This window comes from Micropterus dolomieu, linkage group LG07 (assembly GCF_021292245.1).
Source record: "Micropterus dolomieu isolate WLL.071019.BEF.003 ecotype Adirondacks linkage group LG07, ASM2129224v1, whole genome shotgun sequence".
NCBI lineage: Eukaryota > Metazoa > Chordata > Actinopteri > Centrarchiformes > Centrarchidae > Micropterus > Micropterus dolomieu.
Genome location: NC_060156.1, coordinates 1,505,405 through 1,523,633, shown reverse-complemented (window position 1 = coordinate 1,523,633; position 18,229 = coordinate 1,505,405). Strand labels below are relative to the sequence as shown.

General features: G+C 44.4%; 1 protein-coding gene across 3 annotated transcripts; it reads left to right on the top strand.

Moving 5' to 3' along the window:
* The first annotated feature begins 9 nt into the window (after window positions 1-9).
* lmln (leishmanolysin-like (metallopeptidase M8 family)) lies at window positions 10-17,656 on the top strand. 3 transcript variants are annotated; one of them, XM_046053998.1, is made up of 16 exons: window positions 10-411; window positions 1,230-1,333; window positions 1,932-1,962; window positions 2,214-2,296; window positions 2,379-2,496; window positions 3,708-3,886; window positions 6,449-6,554; window positions 7,477-7,571; window positions 7,896-8,013; window positions 8,323-8,705; window positions 10,450-10,582; window positions 10,871-11,030; window positions 12,237-12,367; window positions 12,459-12,669; window positions 13,858-13,994; window positions 14,107-17,656. In XM_046053998.1, exons 1-15 carry the CDS (start codon window positions 277-279, stop codon window positions 13,956-13,958), a joined length of 2,088 nt encoding a protein of 695 aa, XP_045909954.1. In that variant the 5' UTR covers window positions 10-276; the 3' UTR covers window positions 13,959-13,994; window positions 14,107-17,656. The 3 variants fall into 3 exon arrangements, with proteins under 3 accessions (XP_045909954.1, XP_045909952.1, XP_045909955.1); XM_046053999.1 differs by having other exon boundaries at window positions 11-411; window positions 8,323-8,430; window positions 8,518-8,705; window positions 13,858-17,656; XM_046053996.1 differs by having other exon boundaries at window positions 13,858-17,656.
* Window positions 17,657-18,229: the final 573 nt, after the last annotated feature.

The window sequence follows — 18,229 nt, the reverse complement described above, 5'->3', positions numbered from 1 at the left end:
ACTCACAACCGAGTGAGTCCTCTTGTCGCCGGGCGATCTTCGGCGCACCGGGCTCTCCTCCTCCCAGCAGCGAACCAGGATTTACCGTGAACCTGCCGGTGTCACTGCGCGTTAACTCCACAAAACGGCCGTGCGGGAGTTTCTGCGGGATGCGAACATGTTCTGATTCACGCAGCGAGCGATGAGTGAACGCAGCGCCGAGGGGACCGGAGCGGCGGAGCGTCTGTTGACTTCGGGCTGCCGAGCTCCGCTGGTTGTCGGACAGGTCGGAGGAGGATGGAGCCGAGGCTGAGCGGGGATGGCGAGCCGTCCGTGTCCCGGTTCCTCGGCCCTGCCCTCGTCTTCTCCGTCCTGGTCGTGTTAGCGAGCTGCCACGGGACGTGCAGACACCGAGCCCCCTCTCCCGGCGAGGTGAGCCCTGGAGCTAAGCTAAGCTAACTAGCACCGTGGCGGCGGATGGGATAAGCTAGTTAGCACGCTAGCTGTGTTGGCCATTCATTACAGTTAACTGTTTAGCTTGTGTGCTAATGTAACTGCTTTACATTATATCGTTAATCCCTTTATGATGCGACAAGAACACTTAGCTTAGCATGTTAGCTGCACCTGCATGAGAGTAGCTAGCAAGCTAACAGGCTAAGATGAAATTACTTGGTTATTAATACATTTTACTGTGTTTAATGACAAAAAGCAGGATTTTCAGTGTCTGTCAGACACATTTAAACTGTTAAAAACACAGTTTATTCATAGCTATTAGCTTTAGCCTGTGTTTCCCTAGCAACAACATAAGTAACACTTCCGGCTAGGTTTCTTCAGAGTAAAAGCACCAGCCGTACAACGCTTACAAACTTTTTTATGTGCTGAAAATTAATAACATGTAATATAATGAGTCGACGCTCCCTTGCAAATAAATTGTGAAATAATGCAAACTTTAATTACTAACCAATACTGGATTTTCGAGGCAGATATTGATTGTGGATAGGTTAATAGGTCAGATTAACATAAATACGTAACATATAAAAAGGAGTAATGATTAGGATTCTGAGTTGACTGACAGAGAGGCGTCCTGTGTTTAGGCAGCTGCAGGACAAAGAGTTTCTGCATCCCGCATTGTATAAAAAGATTGTATTCTGCCCAGCTTCAACCTGGAGCGCTTAGTGATTGTAAAAAAACAAACAGAAACAGTCTGTCTGAATATCTGGTTTCTTGTCTTTTCTGCGGGCGTCTTGTAGGTTGTCCATCATGTGTACTTGAAGCCTGAGCGCTTGATTAAGAGAAGCTCCCCCGACGACCTTCAGCTGAAGATAAAGATCATCTACGACTACAGCGTTGACCAGTGAGTAGGGCACCTCACCGTACGATTCACGAGACATGGCGCACGAGACAGTATCCAGATACAGCAATTCTGGGATATCGGTATTTTGCTAGACAGTAATGACACGTCACGATATCTGTCTAGCTATAAATACAAAACGCCCATGAAAAGTTTTCTCTCTTTATTCACTGCCAAGTCCAACCTGTTGGAACGCAGCGCAAATCTGCAGCGCACTGGTTTCATTCTGTAAATTAAAATAACAGAACTATAGAAAAATTATTACAAAAACATTTCTCTATAATAGACACATTAAATGCATTTTTAAAATAGAGCTGAAAATACAAACTGCTCCACCTAGTGGTAGCTGTATTTTTAGGCCACTGGGAAGTTTGGGTTTGAGCTGTAGCTGGTCAGTGTCGAGTGCTGAAGAAGCCTGAGATTTTATAGTTTCTCAATGAATTAACTAAAAGCTTCTGACTTTATTGTGTGTTTAGCCTTTTGATGGTTTTTGTAGTTGGGACATCTCTAGATCGAGGCGCCACTTTTATATTTATAAGCGATAAAGAAGTTGAATCAATCAGTTTGGCATCTGTTTGTTTCTCTCTCTCTCTCCCCACAGGCTTCCTGCAGACCAGAGGAGGCTGGTAAAGGTGAGGAACACCTGCAGCACTTTGTGTAACAGTTACAGAGAAATAAAATGCTAACCTATAAGGTGACACACTTTGCTGAACGGCTGTAGCACCTGTGGAATCACACACAGACTTCTTAAGGACTAATTAACATTTCCTCACTGGGAGAACATTTGCAAAGCCGATTTAAAACACTTGTATTTTTCCATCAGTGATGCTGGCTCAGGTGTGTCGGTGCTAATGTGTGTGTGTGTGTGTGTGTCTCTGCGCAGGATAAACTGTTTCCTCAGGCCATCGATTACCTGCAGAGGGCCTTCAGCGTGAGGCGCAGGGTCGGGCCCGTGCTGCTCAGCAGGTACGTGGCCGGTCCGTCACGATGTTCCCAACTCTGCACTACAGATAGTGTGTTTGTTCTCTAACTGTTTCTGTCGGCTCAGACAATGTGCGACCAACCAGTACCTGAGGAAGAGAGATGACCCTCATCGCTACTGCCAGGACGCCTGTGCCGACGTGACCCGGTGCGGCCCCGTCATCGTACCGCAGCACCACCTGCAGGTCAGGATAAATGTTACACCTTAACCGTAACAACTTGTCGGGCTAAATACTCCTCGCTTAGAGTGTGTTTTGTGGTCATAGTTGCTTTGAAGACATTGCACGTCATCTGATTTCAGAGGCTGAAGTAAAGTTGAATTATACAGAACATTTCTAGAGAAGACGTCACGACGCGCTTCACAAGTGGAGCAACATTATGTGAGATGTGTTTTCTTCGTGATTTGGCGTCCCGACCGTTTCAGAGTGTAATTCACTGCTATGGTAAATAAGGACAGCTTTACACGTGCATTTGTCATGATTACATTACTTATGATCAAAAACCCGCAGTCACAGTCGATATTGACTACCAGCTGTGTACAGCGTGCTAACCTCTACAACCCAGCTGTATTCTAACGTTAACATAGCTCTCCTTATCAGCTAGGCTCCTCCTGCTTCACTAATAACTTTTTTTAAGCTGGGTCTCCGACATTGACAGCGTTGTGTTGGACTGATTTGTGCAGCGGTGTTCGAGAGAGAGAAGAGGTGCTGAGCGAATATATGTGCTGTATTGTGGCAGGCCGCCATAAATAAATCAGTGTATGGGAATATGTATATTGTACGTGATGTACTCGTTGCTGAGTTTTTGTTGCAGTTTTTATGGTTATAGTAAATTTATAAAGATGCTGTTTGTTCTGTTTTTGTACTTTATTCCACAGGAAAACTATATTTGTTAAGATATAAGATGTTCACAGTAACCAGGCAAAAGCTGCTGTGGTGTAAGTCTCTAAGACAGAGGGAGGGGAATTTGTTTCCCATGTTTCCTGGCAATAAAATAAACAGTTGTCATTTCATGATACTTCTGTTAACTTTAACACTTAATACACTGTTTTTAGGACTAATTAAATAATAATGTATAATGCTACATGATAAATAAAAGGCTCCAGATAGACCCAGTGACCGGTGATCGGCCCATAAAATCCTGATCGGAGCACTTCTAGTAAAGACAATAGAAATATCTGGTTATCATGGGTCAATCTGATATTATGGCTACAAAAAATGGATCCAAGCGTAGCATATACAGAGAGAAACAAAAGTGGTCCTAAGGTTGATCCCTGAGGGACGCCACAGGAAACGAGGAACCAAAGATCTTCTGCTGTTGAGCTGTGTGCTAAGGCAGTGCAGGATTTTGATGATTGATCATGAAACGCTGTCACACTCGTGTATTCCTGTCCTAGCAATGCAAGGTGTGCAGTGAATCAGGGAAGTCTTGCGGCCCCTTGGGGCCCCCAGATGGCCCCGGAGTGGAAGGGTCCGACTTTGTGCTGTACGTCAGCGGCATCACCACGGAGCGCTGCGGACAAGAGAACATCGTGGCCTACGCTGCTTACTGTCAGCTGGAGGCGGAGCTGGACAGGTGAGGAGGACACAGGAAGTCACGGTGGTTCAGACAGTCAGCTGTTAGTCAGGTTTGGTGATGTAGAATAATAATAATAATAATAATAATAATAGGGATCAACCGATATGTTTTTTTTTCCCAGGCCGATACCGATTATTAGACCAATGGCCGATATGTGGAACCGATATACATTTGCTGTAAAAAATTTAATGTAATAAATAACTAAACTAAAATAAATAAAGTTAATTGTCATGTTTAATCTTTTAAAATAGTTAATTAAATTAGAGATCCATCCCAGAGATGGACTTGTTAACTATGAGTGATAAATTATCATATACTTTGTCTTTAGCGGCTGCCATTTATACTGTATTTTTTATTGTTAGGATTTTATTGATACTATTTTTTGGTTCTGTTCTTTATCAGTCCTATAATTGTTTTTTCATTACTAAATAATTGCCTTTTAAAAATGTCAAAAAATAATAAATTCAGAACAGTAATCAAATTTAATATTTTATTATAACTGTTTTCAGAGCAACAAAAGTAAAGTTTACAGCAGTACAACAATATAAAATCAGTAGCTCACTGGAAACAAATGGTTAAATAAACTATATTCTTGACATCAAAATACTGAGTGTCCACCAAAGTGTTTTTTGCCAGCTGAAAACGCCACCTGCTCTTCTGCGAACGCCTGGCTGGCAGCACAAGGGTGCGTTTAGGAGTTGCAGCATTTTTTGCCAACTGAGATGCTTTGGTTGCTATGACGCGTAATGTCCGTGGAGGTGATGTGCTGCAAGTAGGCTGCTTAATTTGACCAAATGTAAAAATGTCACCACACAGTAAGGTAGGCCTACTTGCTCTGGCCCTTGCTCTGCATGAAGAGAAGGCTTAAACATGTAGAGCGAGGGGACGGAGAATGAGACATGAGATTTTGCGGTTCAGGAGCTGAGATGGCTCGCTGTGCGACTGCGCTGTGATTGGACGGACTATGTTAACTTCTGCTACGAGAACGCTGTGCCCGCCAGGACTGTACGGTGCTTCTCAAACAACAAGCCGTGGATTACAAAGTTCTCTTAAAGGAGAAGAGGAGAGCTTTCAGATCAGGGGACAAGGCTGAGCTGAAGAGGCTGCTGCACCCCACCTCCACACCACCGGGACAATGCACTTCCTCAGCCTTTCACACCTCCGGCTCACCTCACCTCTCACCCACCCCATCCCCAGACGGACGTCTTCACGCCCCCCTGCCCACCCCTGTCCTTCACAGCAGCACAGGTGAGACGGGCGCTAAGGAAGATCAAGGCGAGAAAAGCAGCAGGTCCAGATGGCATCAGCTCCAGGCTCCTGAAGTCCTGCGCAGACCAGCTGTGCGGAGTTATGGAGAGGATCTTCAACCTGAGCCTGAAGCTGGGAGTGGTACCACAGCTGTGGAAGACCTTCTGTGTGGTACCGCTGCCAAAAACACCGCACCCTAAAGACCCCCAACAGCTACTGGAGAGACTGGTCCTGCAACACCTCCGCTCCACAGTGGGCCCCTCCATGGACCCGCTGCAGTTTGCCTACAGGCCCAACATCGGAGTGGAGGACGCTGTCATCTTCCTGCAGCATCGTGCCCTCGCCCACCTGGAGAAGCACCATCCAGCCGACGCTTCTGAAGGACAAGCTGGAGAGGACTGGTGTGGACCACCTGCTGTCACAGTGGGTCCTGAACTATCTCAGAGAGTGGCCACCTCACCTGGACTCACAACACAGATGCTCTGTACAAGAGGGGTCAGAGCAGACTGTACTCCCTGAGGAGACTGAGGTCCTTTGGAGTGACAGGGCCCCTCCTAAAGACTTTTTATGACTCTGTGGTCACGTCAGCCATCCTCTACGCTGCGGTCTGCTGGAACAGCAGCATCACTGAGAGGGACAGAAAAAAGTTGGACAAGGTGATCAAGAAATCCATCTCTGTCCTCTGGACTCAGTGAGGGAGGTGGGAGACAGAAGGGTCCTGGCTAAACTGACAGCTATGCTGGACCATGAGTCGCTCCCCCTGCACTGCACCCTGCCAGCCCTGGAGAGCAGTTTCCACCCCCGCTGTGTGAAGGATACCGCAGATCTTTCCTTCCAGCGGCCATCAGACTGTACAAGGAACACCGTTGACTCCGTGCAATATATCCCATGTGCCATTATTACATCTGTGCATAATTTTCATTTGTGCAATTTTACTAATTCATGTGCAATTATTGTATAATACAGTTTGCTATATCTGACTTATGTGCATTGTCCTTCTACAACACTTTTATATTACCAGTATTTATTTATGCCGCAGGAGACTGTACTGTATAAGGCACAGTCTGTTTAGTCTTATTTAATGTACAGTAACTTTTACTGTAAGAACGGTACTTTCTTGTCTGACACTTGTTTATGCTACTTTGTACACTTATCTATCTCTGCTCTTGTCTTTGCTGTTGCAAACCGCAAGTTGTGTATCATCTGCATAGAAATGAAACCATATAATGTCCACTAATTATGAGATTAACAAGATACCCTCGTTATCGTGGGCAGGCTGTCCTCTAACTGACTCTGTGGTTCCTCATTCAGACCTGTAGCGGGTTATGCCAACCTGTGTCCTGCGATGATCTCCTCTCAGCCTCAGGAGTTTGAGGGGATGCTCTCCACTGTCAAACACGAGATCATCCATGCTCTGGTCGGTACAACATTTTTCTTTTAATCTTCTGTCAATATTGTGCTTTTCTTGTTGTAAAGAAACTTTCTGACCGAGCTGCTGTCCGGAGCTGTCTCAGATAACGCTGATACCTACCTGTAGCCGTCAGTAGATTATTGGGGAGGGCTGGTTTTTCACTGTGTACAGTTCATGCTTTTCAACTTCATACAAGTATTAACTAAGACTGAATACCGGATGTGCACCATCTGAGAAGCTCCAGTGAAGATAAATAAAAAAATTTAAATAAATCGTTGTAATCCCAAAAACCGCTCTCCACACGTCGCTGTGAAGCCATCGGTGACGTATGAACAATCTCAACGCTGATAGGCTTTCGCGACTCAGCGTTGTGCGACTTTCTTGCTGGAGTTGAAAATATTCAACTCACACGAATTCCTTCGCGTTGCCTTTGCTTCGCCTTTGCGCCGCCCGACAGGAAATCGCGGCTCTACGCGTCTTTGCATTGACTTTGTATGTAAACTCACTGCCCGAACGCTCGCTTCGCTTTTGGTCTGGAAGCACCATAAGACTGTTGGACTCTCCGGCTGTCCGTCCACTCAGACCTCATTTTATTATGCGTGCAAAGTAGGGGCGAAAATAATAATCACCATTATTTAAAACAAAAACTCAATGACTAAGGAAACATTAATTATTTACTTAAAATCGTTATTGAAAATAAACATCAGTGAATTGCAGAGGCCTGTGTCAAAGTTCACCAAAGTTTAACTCAACATGAAACAGTTGTGCAGATTTAGTTCAGACCAGCGAGTGAATCCACCGGTCGTGGCGTCTCCAGAGGAATGAACTGATTTTGCTTTTTATATTCTGCTGTGACAGAACCTAACCTGTTGGTGGTTGATTTGTGTGAAGTGTGAAACCTGTGTGCTCTCTCTCCTCTGTGCACCAGGGCTTTTCAGCAGGACTGTTTGCCTTCTACCACGACGACGAGGGCAAACCTCTGACTCCTCGCTTCGCCAGCGGCCTGCCCGCCTTCAACGAGAGGTGAATACAGTTCAGTCTACCTGATGATAAGTAATCATCTCAGATGCATCGGGCGAGCAATGGATTACCGCAAATTCTCAAATAGCGGCTGTTTGTTTTTTTACCTCAGACAGAACCAGGCTTTTATTAGAGGCAGGCCTTTATAATGTCTCTACCTGTCTGGATGAATCCAGTATAATATTAGTTTCCACAGCACTAATTCAGTCAGTACAACCACAGAGTCTTGCAGCTTTCCTGTTAGAGGTGGGCTTTTAATGTGTTGCAGCTTAAAGTCAATCAGGACGAAAAAGAATTATGAACACTCACCGTATTTCTTCTTGCCAGCCTGGGTCTGTACCAGTGGAACGAGACGGTGATCCGGAGGGTCACCCGGCTGTGGGACATCAGAGGAGGAGAGATGGTCCGACACCAAGTCCACGTCCTGGTCACGCCCCGCGTCGTGGTGAGCAGCAGCTGCTTGTGCAAAAACACATTTCCACTTGTGTTGCATGTGGTCACAATGCGTCTCTGAGCGCCTCCAGAGGTGGCGTTGCCGATCGGATCACAATCGGTGTGTCTCGGGTGCATTTACGCCTGTACTTTCATGAGGTCAGGCACTAACAGTCTGCAGTCCGATCACCCAAAACACGTTTTACTGCTGAATCCGTCTCCTCGAGCTGTGGGAAGTGAAAACGTAACAGACTAAATCATAGAAAATAATGGTGGATAATGGTCGTTGTCAGCGACCGAGCTGACTGTGTTCTGGTTGCAGGAGGAGGCGAGGAGACATTTTAACTGTCCCATCTTGGAGGGAATGGAGCTGGAGAACCAGGGAGGGACGGGAACTGAACTGAACCACTGGGAGAAGAGGCTGCTGGAGGTGACCACACCGTCTCTGCGACACTTTCCTGGATCACAATCTGCGTTTCTCCTTTTTTTAAAAAAACATGTTCTCTTCCTCCCTCAGAACGAAGCGATGACCGGCTCCCACACCCAGAACCGGGTGTTTTCTCGGCTGACTCTGGCCATCATGGAGGACAGCGGCTGGTACCGAGCCAACTACAGCCTGGCTGAGAGGCTGGACTGGGGCCGCGGCCTCGGCTGCGACTTCGTCATGAAGAGCTGCAAGTTCTGGATGGACCGCCAGAGGCTGAGGTCACGATCTCACTGTTGGCTTACATAAATATATATATATATAACTTATCTACACCTAAATGTGTCTGACGCTTTGAAACAACAGCTGTAGTTCATAAATAAATTTACATTTCTCACAGTCCAAACGCTGAAGGTCTGATTCAAAGACGAGTCGATCGTCTGATATTATTGATCTGACGTGAATGAAAGTTTAACTGGACAGTGTGACTCCTCAAACCTGACGTGTAGATCATCTAGAGGGAAGAAGCTTCACTCTGTTGGAACTACAGACACACTCTGACTGATACAGCGGTGTTGCTACAGGGTGGAGCGTCTTCCCTCCCAGATGATCTTTGGACGAGTTCAAACACAAGCTGCAGATTCTTTAACCTGACAGCAGACGGGATCATGAAGAGAGGAGAGATGCACAGTTCAGAGCTGTGACCAAATCATATTTTACATTCACCAGCGGTGGAAGTGTAGAGACGCTGATGTGGCTCAGCAGAGGACCAGACGTTAAAACCAAACTGAGCATTTAACTGGGTTTATTTTCACCGACCTGATCAATATCATGATCTGGAAGTGTTGTTTGATGCTCACGCTGCGAGTGGAGCAAGTCCAAGTGTAAAATCCACTTTAAAGAAAACAGAGACGCGTAAAAAAACAAAAACACACAATTATAAAAGTAATAAAAATAAATAAATGTGTTTCCTTTTACATAAATTGGTGCAGAAACTTTACCCAGAATGCAGGAAATGAAGCGTTTAATGAGCAGCTGGTAGAGATACCTGATGTTGAGCGTGTTTCCTGGAGACCAGATTTATTTTATTTCATTAACCAGCAAAGACTCAGAGTTTATTTAATTAACAGTGTAGACAGATTCATAGGTGTCATTTACACCACCACCACTTTTTAAAGCATAATTTGTTAAAAAAAAACATCCTGAAATGCAGCTTGCAGTCAATTAACAAATAAAAATGCCATTACAAAGGTTTATTTGCATTTTAAGAAAACATGCAGTGTAATTAAAATGTAGAAGAAACAAATGTGCACTGTCCAAAAAAGGAATTTGAGCTAAAAACAAACAAGCTGCTGATTCTAAAACGACCCCAAAACGTGCAGCAGCAGTCAGTAACTTTAACAACGAGTTTCTTTTTGGCCAAGTTTCCCATTCTCTCCCTGTGAACATGAAAAAAGAGGAGGAGAGACGAAATCAGGCCTCAGCAGGGAGGATGTTACAGGAGAAACAGATCTGGGAGCTGCTCTCACTTAGATTCTGTTAGATTCATATATTTTGAAATGTCACCTGTCACCTGAATTTTGCGTTTCCTTTTACATAAATAGAAACATTTCCACCTTAAATTGGTGCAGAAACGTTCACCAGAATGCAGGAAATGAAGCGTTTAAAGATCTACATTTCCTGCCAGATATATCTCTGCATTGAGGAAATCTTTAAAACACTGTTGTCTGTTCTTGTGAACCTAATATTACGTATCGTGATGTCTCTTCACACCACTAATCTTGGCCACCACTTTTCAACACGAAGCGACGCCCTCGCCCAGATTTAATGTTAACTCGTATGAAGAGTAACGCTTCCTGCTGTTCAGCTCAGAATATGCACGCAAGAGGGAAAACAGATTATGTTGCATTTCAGGCAAATGGGATTATCATCTGATTTGTTTCATTTCTTTTATGAAATTAGCTTTTAAAAAAGTGAAGTGATTATTGAATGAAAACCTCCTAAATGAGTGTTTTGTTGTTGCAGACGTCACGCTGTGACTCCGTACTGCGACACGGTGCGAGCTTCTCCTCTGCAGCTCACCTGCAGACAGGACCAGCTGGCTGTGGCCGTCTGCAACCTGCAGAGATACCCGCAGGAGCTGCCCCGGGAGTACCAGGTACACCGGCAGCCGGGGGGACGCACAGGGTTCAACAAGCAAACCAAGGCTGTGGTCTGAAGATAATCAATGAGTTGTTACTATTCTCACATTTAAGAAGCTGGACGTCTGTTGGGATTCTAGCTAGAAAAAGATATTGGTCTTCTTTTGATCGACTAATCAGTCTACGGATTGTTTCAGCTCCGTGTTGAATTACTTCAATGTACTGGATATGATGTATTACCACAGTACTGTGTGACTATATGTAGTTTGAAGTAATAAATACTGCGGCCTCTGTGTGTGTGTCAGTACTTTGACAGGATCCCTGACGTGGCAGCTGAAGAGTTGCCGCTGTTCGGCGGTGCCGTGGAGATCGCCGACTTCTGTCCCTTCAGCCAGGAGTTCAGCTGGCACCTCAGCGGGGAATATCAGAGGAACTCGTACTGCAGAGTGTCGGAGAACCAGCCAGGTAACTCCCGCTGCTCCGTGCGCTGGTTTCTCACACCACAAGGCGTGATACTCTGAGTTCAGAGGGATGATTTAAAGAACGTTTTTCGTCTCAACGAATCAAAACGATAACGTGAAACGGATGAATGAACCGACGACAGGCAGCTGGTCGGCAGGGAGCTAACCCAACGTTATGCAGCTGCCAGAAGAGTCGGTCCAAACATCGAAATCTTCCTCCTGAACACTTAAAAAAACATAAAAATGAAAAATGCAGGACAATAACTAAAGTACAAAGTAACGCCTAAAATCTACGGGCCTGTTTGATCGCTGTACCAGAACACTGACTCAGCTGATTAAGTGGACAATATTTGGGAGAAATCTGACAGGCAGCTGGTTAACAGACCAAATATTCACACATCCCTGTGATCACTCAGATGGAGGTGAGTTTTAAAGTCACCCAACAGTTTAATGTGTAACTAACAGTTTGCTTAAACACTTTATTTTTGTGCACAGCCGATTAAAAACTTGATTAACGTTAACTGTGAGGGCTGCAAGAACAGGACGTAGATTAAGTAATGATTTAGCTGCTAATCTTCATCTTGTGGCAGTTACAGCAGCTAACAGAGAGGCTGAAAGGAGAACGTTTACATTTACTCATGTGGCTCAAAGCATGAACAGAGCATCAAATACAGATCTACAACTGAGGAAGGAAGGAAGAGTTAACAGTAAAGATAATAAACACAGGAAGTGCACGTTAGCGGTGTTATCAGAGGAAGCGTTCTCTGCAGAGTTTTCATGAGCGTCTTGAAGTCAGAGAGCGACGCCGCTGCTCTGATGGTTCACTTTTACTCTGTGATCGTGAGGCTTTAGCTTCTGAATACAACCTTCAGATGCACAAACTGCAAAACTGTCTGCTTCTTTCTGAGACCACGTTTTCCAAAAGACAATATTTCTCCAGGGAGTGCAGAAATCGACATGGCTTAGCAAAAGGTCAATTGTCTGGGCCAATCAGAGGAGTTGTTTTTATGTCGTCATCGCGTAGACTTCTCACAAAATATTTTAGAGTTTGTTTTTTTTTTTTTGTAAAAATACAAAACACAAAAGTATTTTCATCGACTCTATCAAATGGTTTGTATTTTCAGTACATGTATCATGAATACTGCCCACCCCTGACTGGTTTAACCGGAAGCTGTTCCCAGTGCTGTGAACGGCGTGTGTTTGTTTTCAGACTGGTGGAGGAACTACGGGGCGGAGCAGTACGGTCCGGACTCCGTGTGTCTGGCCCAGAAGTCGGCCTTCGTGATGGAGCAGTGCACCAGGAAGATGACGTACCCTGACTGGGGCTCCGGATGCTACCAGGTGCTGTTAAACTCTCTCTCCTCAGACCAATTTAAATCCTGCCTCGTCAGACCTGACGTCGCTAACCGCCGTGTGAAAACGCCGTTTCCAGGTGTCGTGCTCGGCTCAGGGCCTGACGGTGTACGTTCAGGATCGCTCCTTCCTCTGCGTCCGTAAGGGCCAGCCGCTGAGCGTCAGCGTGCGACTCAACGACTGGGTTTACAACGGCGTCCTGATCTGCCCCGCCTGCACCGACTTCTGCGCCGACTGTCCCCTCCCCCACCAGCTCCCGCCCATCAACGCCTCCAGGAGCGACCCCATTGGTCAGTGTCGCCTGTCCTCACTTTCCTGCACACACACGATGTCCAGCTGAAGCTTCTGTTTGTCTCTGAACCAACAAGCAAACATCTGCAGATAAACTAATGTCGTCACGTTATTTATGATCAGAGCTCCGTGTCCGATGTCACCGGGCTGGTGTAACTCAGAATGTCACTTTGCTGTGGACGAAACTTCAGAACACTCCTATAAAGTGTTGAAACAGTTCGGTGATGAATTGATCGGTTGATTAAGCAAGTTGTTTCGGCAACCTCATTAACTAACGATTACCAAGAGCGGCAAAAAGAAGGGAACACAGATGAATCATTGACAAAACTAAAAAGAATTTAAAAAAACATGAGCAAGCAAATATAAATGTAAAATAAAATAATAGGAAAGACTTAAATAATAAAAATAAAAAAATACAGAAGTAAAGTAATAAAGTAGAAAAATAAAAAAAATTTAAAATACAGAAGTAAAATAATAAAACAAGAATAAAAATTAAAAAAACGCAAGTAAAATAATAGAAAGAGTCAAATATTAGAATAAAAATACAACAATCAAATATAAAGACTTAAATAATAAAATTAGATGAGAATAAAAATACAAAAATCAAATAGAAAGACTAAATTATTAACACTGGATGGAAACAAAAGTAAAATAAAAAAAATAAAATAGAAATAGACCCAAATAATAAAAATATACAGAAGTAATAAAGTAGAAAAATAATAAAAATTTAAAATACAGAAGTAAAGTAATAAAACAAGAATAAAAATTAAAAAAACGCAAGCAAAATAATAGAAAGAGTCAAATATTAGAATAAAAATACAACAATCAAATATAAAGACTAAAATAATAAAATTGGATCAAAACAATAGAACAAAAAAGATTACAATTACATGACATTTAAAAAAATGTGTGTGTGTGTATATATAATATAAAAAATACTTTTTAAGGGAAACAACTGGGAAAGAAACTAATAGTTTACAAAAGGTTTTAAAATCAGATTAATTATTTAAAATGTTTTAACGTGTAGAAAATGATGTGGGTCAGGACGTCTCTGCAGCACCACAGTATCTTAACTTAAAATAGTATTTGGGTGCACTTCACCTTTAACAAACATCCTGCAGCCACACGGTGTGAGATTTGGATGAAGTGTGAAAGCGACAGACGAATGCTGTGCTGTTCTGTTTCAGACCCCTGCTCCGGCTCCCCGGGTCCGGCCCGCGCTCTGTGGCTCCTGCTGCTCAACCTGCTCCCCCTGGTGGCCGGCCTGCTGCTCTGCCACTGCAGCTGATGAAGCGCACGCTTGACTGAACTCTCCTCTGTGGATGTGGGCTGCAGAACTTCTGTTTCACTCCGTCTGTCCTCCAGCTCCAAAACACTCTTTTTACCTTTCCCATCTTCGTCTCCACTTGATTCCTCCTTCATCTCCCCTTCCTCAGGACGTCCGCTCCTCCCGACTCTCAGCACCGTCGGGGATCTTTGAGTCCAGTGCAGCTGTATGGAAGCTCACCGAGCGGATGAATCCGCTGTCGTTTCCCATCGACACAAACACGCAGGACACGCAGAACCGGGTCGCCTGCTGCTCAGTAACAGGAAGTGGGCTGCAGGCCTGTTCACGACAGACCAGGTGTTGCAGATCTTTTTAAACCGAAACATCAGCGCGACGGTGACATCCGGTGGCAGCAGGCGGCAACGCTTTTAATCTTTTTAATAAAAACCTGTCGTGTTCGTATAAAAATGACACTTTTCTAAGATTCTAAGATTTCCTGTTCTGTACCGGGAGGCGGGTGGTGGAACCGGTTTCCTCACCTCCTCCCAACAGGTCCCTTGAGTTTAAATCCATTGTGTCCCGTCATGAAGCGACGTGAACCTGCTGCAGCGGTGCGACAGTTGAAGATCTGGGGGCCAGTGCGGCTCCGTGGTCACAGTCCGAGGTCTCAGCTGAGGTTTTACATCAACGCCGGCTGCAGGTCCATCCTAAGAGGCTCCTAAATCTAATGTGTGGACAAACAAAAGTCCAATTTATACTTCTGCGTCAAACCGCCCCAAAAATTTAACTACACATTGCAGCAACGCAAACCGCAAGGACTGTGATTGGTTGCACCAGGAAGTGTGCTTTAAAGCCAATTACTACTTGCGGCCAAACCAGACGTCTGCCTAAAGACTTTTATTGTGAAAGGAACGTCGATCCACAACATCAGTCTCATAGCATTTGGAAAGTGTAGAAGAGCCGCACGATTATTATTTTACCATCATTCAAGTTAGCGCAGGGCTAAACAGGAAGTTAGTCAACACGGCATTTTGGTGCTACAACTGCAGAGAGACGCCAACTCGCAGGTTTTAAATGCTCACATGTTTAGGTGATGGAGGGCTGCGGTGAACCGGACTGCGTGGACAGAGCATGAGCCGCGCCGTCCAGTAGAAGGCAAGTACAAGCACGCCAAGCCGGACTGGGTCACGTCACCGACTGTCAACACAAAGCGAAGGCGTGGTTGCAGCAGGACCCTTCCCTCACGAGCGGTTCAGACGTCTTTAACAAGTCACGTGCAGAAGAGTCGCTGAATCCCAGCCAGGGTCCGTCTGCAGGTGACTCCCATCATGCACCTCTTTGCTTTAGAAAGAGGCATTGAGCATCGGGTTAAATCCGCCGCTGCGAAGTCTTTAACTGTGAAACTCTTCTCGACCACCAACTAGGCAGAACCGGCAGGAAGCGGCGGTCCGCGTCTGGTTGTTTAGCGTCGCCGTACGAGCAAACCAATCAGAGAGTCTCACTGAGGTCTGCTGGAGGCTGTAACGAGCCGGCAGCAGAGATTAAGATTATTTTAGAGTTTGAACCCAGAGGAGAGGACGCCGAGAGGAAGAAGAAGCCATGCGCACACGTGGGGGAAACCCTGTTAGCTGTCAGTCATTAAAGGCTGTCTGCTTTCGGACAATGAAAACCTGAACAAGCCATAGTTCGATGATGATGATGAAGAGGTGACGCTGAAAATGTTTGTTGCAAAGATTCAATTCAGCATCTGCTCGGCGGCAGCTGATGTCGGTCCTGCTGTTCAGGACGCCACGGCGTTTTGACCCTGACGACAGCTTTTAATTAAGGTTATTGTAGTTGTACATTTTTCAGTATATTTTTATTTTCATTTCATTTTGACTTTTTGTTCTTTAATTTCAGTTTTAGATAGTTTTTAAAGCTAATTGGCTATTTTAGTTAGTTTAATGCTTCTTTTTAGTTTAGTTTCGGTGTTAGTTTTAGTCTTTGGGACGCTTTCTCCCGACGTTTGCCGCCACGATGCCAGGCGAGGGGCGTGGGCTAAAAACTGGCACAGTAAAGTACCCGGGACTTTTTCAAGGAACTAAAAGGTTCGTTCAGCCCGTTAAATAACCTGCCGTATGTTCTGAGAAGTGTGTAGCCTCCACTCGGCCAATCAGACATGTTCAACACTGGAAGCCCCGCCTTCCAATTAGGCCTGGGCGATATGACCAAAAATGATTGTTATATATTATCACCATTAATGTCAAATCAAAATAGAAGAAACCAGATGATTCATTATTTAAAAACTTCTTAAATCTGAGGTGGAACTATTATAAAATCTTTCTCATCAGTAAATCTTTTTTCAGTTGTCCGTGATTCAAATGAATTAAACCAAATATTTATTGACGATATATTGAACATTTATTAAATTGTTATTGAGGAAAATTATATTATCATTATAGATTTATTGCCCAGCCCGCCTTTCAGAGTTCAACCCCCCCGAGCTGAGACTGTTTTAGGGGTTAAATAAAGACCCTGATTTAGACCCTGGGTCCCGCTGTGGAAACACCAGGCGTCTGTCGGCCCTGTGAAATAAACTGACAAAGATGAAAACTGAACTCTCTAATTTTAGTTTATTTCAGTGAGTTCTGCAAAGTTTCAGTTATCTTTTTTTTTACGTAAAGCCTCGTTTTTATTTCAGGTAAACAAAGTGTTGAACAGTCAAATCCACAGCTCGGCTTTTTACACGTTTCTTTTATTTCCTTCAGCCACTGAACTCACCTGTGTACACTGGCCTGTATTTGGTGACCGGCCTTTAATTCCTTTTGCACCAAACTGTCGCTCAGCAGAGATGTGAAACAGGCTGCTATCAAACGGTTTATTTTACCGGTAAATCTGAAATGTTTCTGTAAAATGAGCTGTGGAGAATCACATGTTCACAACTGGACCTCTGCTTTTAATTGAAATTTTCCTGTAGCCGTGGTTTTTAGTTTTTCCTCTCTGCAGTCTGCACAGGGTCCCGGTTCGAGTCCGGCTCGGACCAGTGCCGAAGGTGAACCCTGTATGTGCTGCACAGTGGCGACCCAACGCTGCCAGTTAGGATGAGTTAAAAGCAGAGAACGAATTCCCCGTCTGGGATCAATAAAGTATATTTAAAATAATAATAATATTCAGGCTGCGTTCACAGCCAGCAGCTCTCAGAGGTTCATCTTCGCTCTTTCATGTCTTTTCAGCCAGCTGAGAAGAGAAACCGCACAAGACGTCCTTTCACCATTTCACTGTTCTTCACCTCCGCTGACGGTTATTTTAGATGAAAAGTTTGATGTTTAAAACAACAAATCTCACGTCTGTGTGACAAAATCATCTGAGGCGTTTATATGATGAGATGAAGCACTGATGCAAAAGAACTTATTCTATTTATCATCATCATGTTATGTGAAGGAAACATTGAGTTGTCGGCGGTCGTTCCGTCTTTGAGATGAACGAACGTGTCGAACTGAAGGAACTGCTTTGTTTGTTGTTTACAGTTGAACGTATTATTGTTGTTGTTTAGCTTCAGACTGTACCTGGATGATCTGACCTCGGCAGGCTGTCGACTTACTGTGACGACTGAAGCTGCACTGAGTTCTTTGCATTAAACTGATCTTTGTTGGATTCCTTTCTTTTTTTAGAAAAAGGGCTGCTTTTTAAAACAAATCAGGACGACAAACGTTTGTCTATCAAAATAAATGCTGTCTGTATCCCGGTGTCGTTGAGTCTTGTTTAGACTTAAATAATCAAATATTAAACCAGTTGTTCTGTTTGTTTGCAGCTAATTATTGATCTGTTTAAACATTTTCTTATTATTTTCAGGCCCTTCTGTGACACTACAGGTAAACTCGACGTGTCGCTCAGTCTGCTATGAAACTATAAAGTCACCTGACGTCTCTCTGAGTTTAAAGAGACAAGAAAATGTGATTTAATGATTAGAGAGTTCAGTTTATGGATAAACGTCCAGCAGCAGCGACGTCACTGCTGTAAATACTGACACAAAACGTCTTTCTGACGTTTAGGAGAAACAGTTTAACGTCAGATTAGGGTGGAGCTTTCTGCTGAAGGTGTTCTCCGTGTAGGCGGAGCTTCTTCTCACCTGCAGCTGATGCTCTAAATTACAAACATGAATCATGTAAATCTTCATTCCCATCAGCAGTCACAACTCACAAACAATCTTTGCTTTTTAGGTCACATAAAACCGTCATTTAAAGGTCGTCAGCAACAAAGGAAGTTGTTGCTCGTTTGCAGACTCAGTTCCACGGCGTCCGTCCACCCCCCGC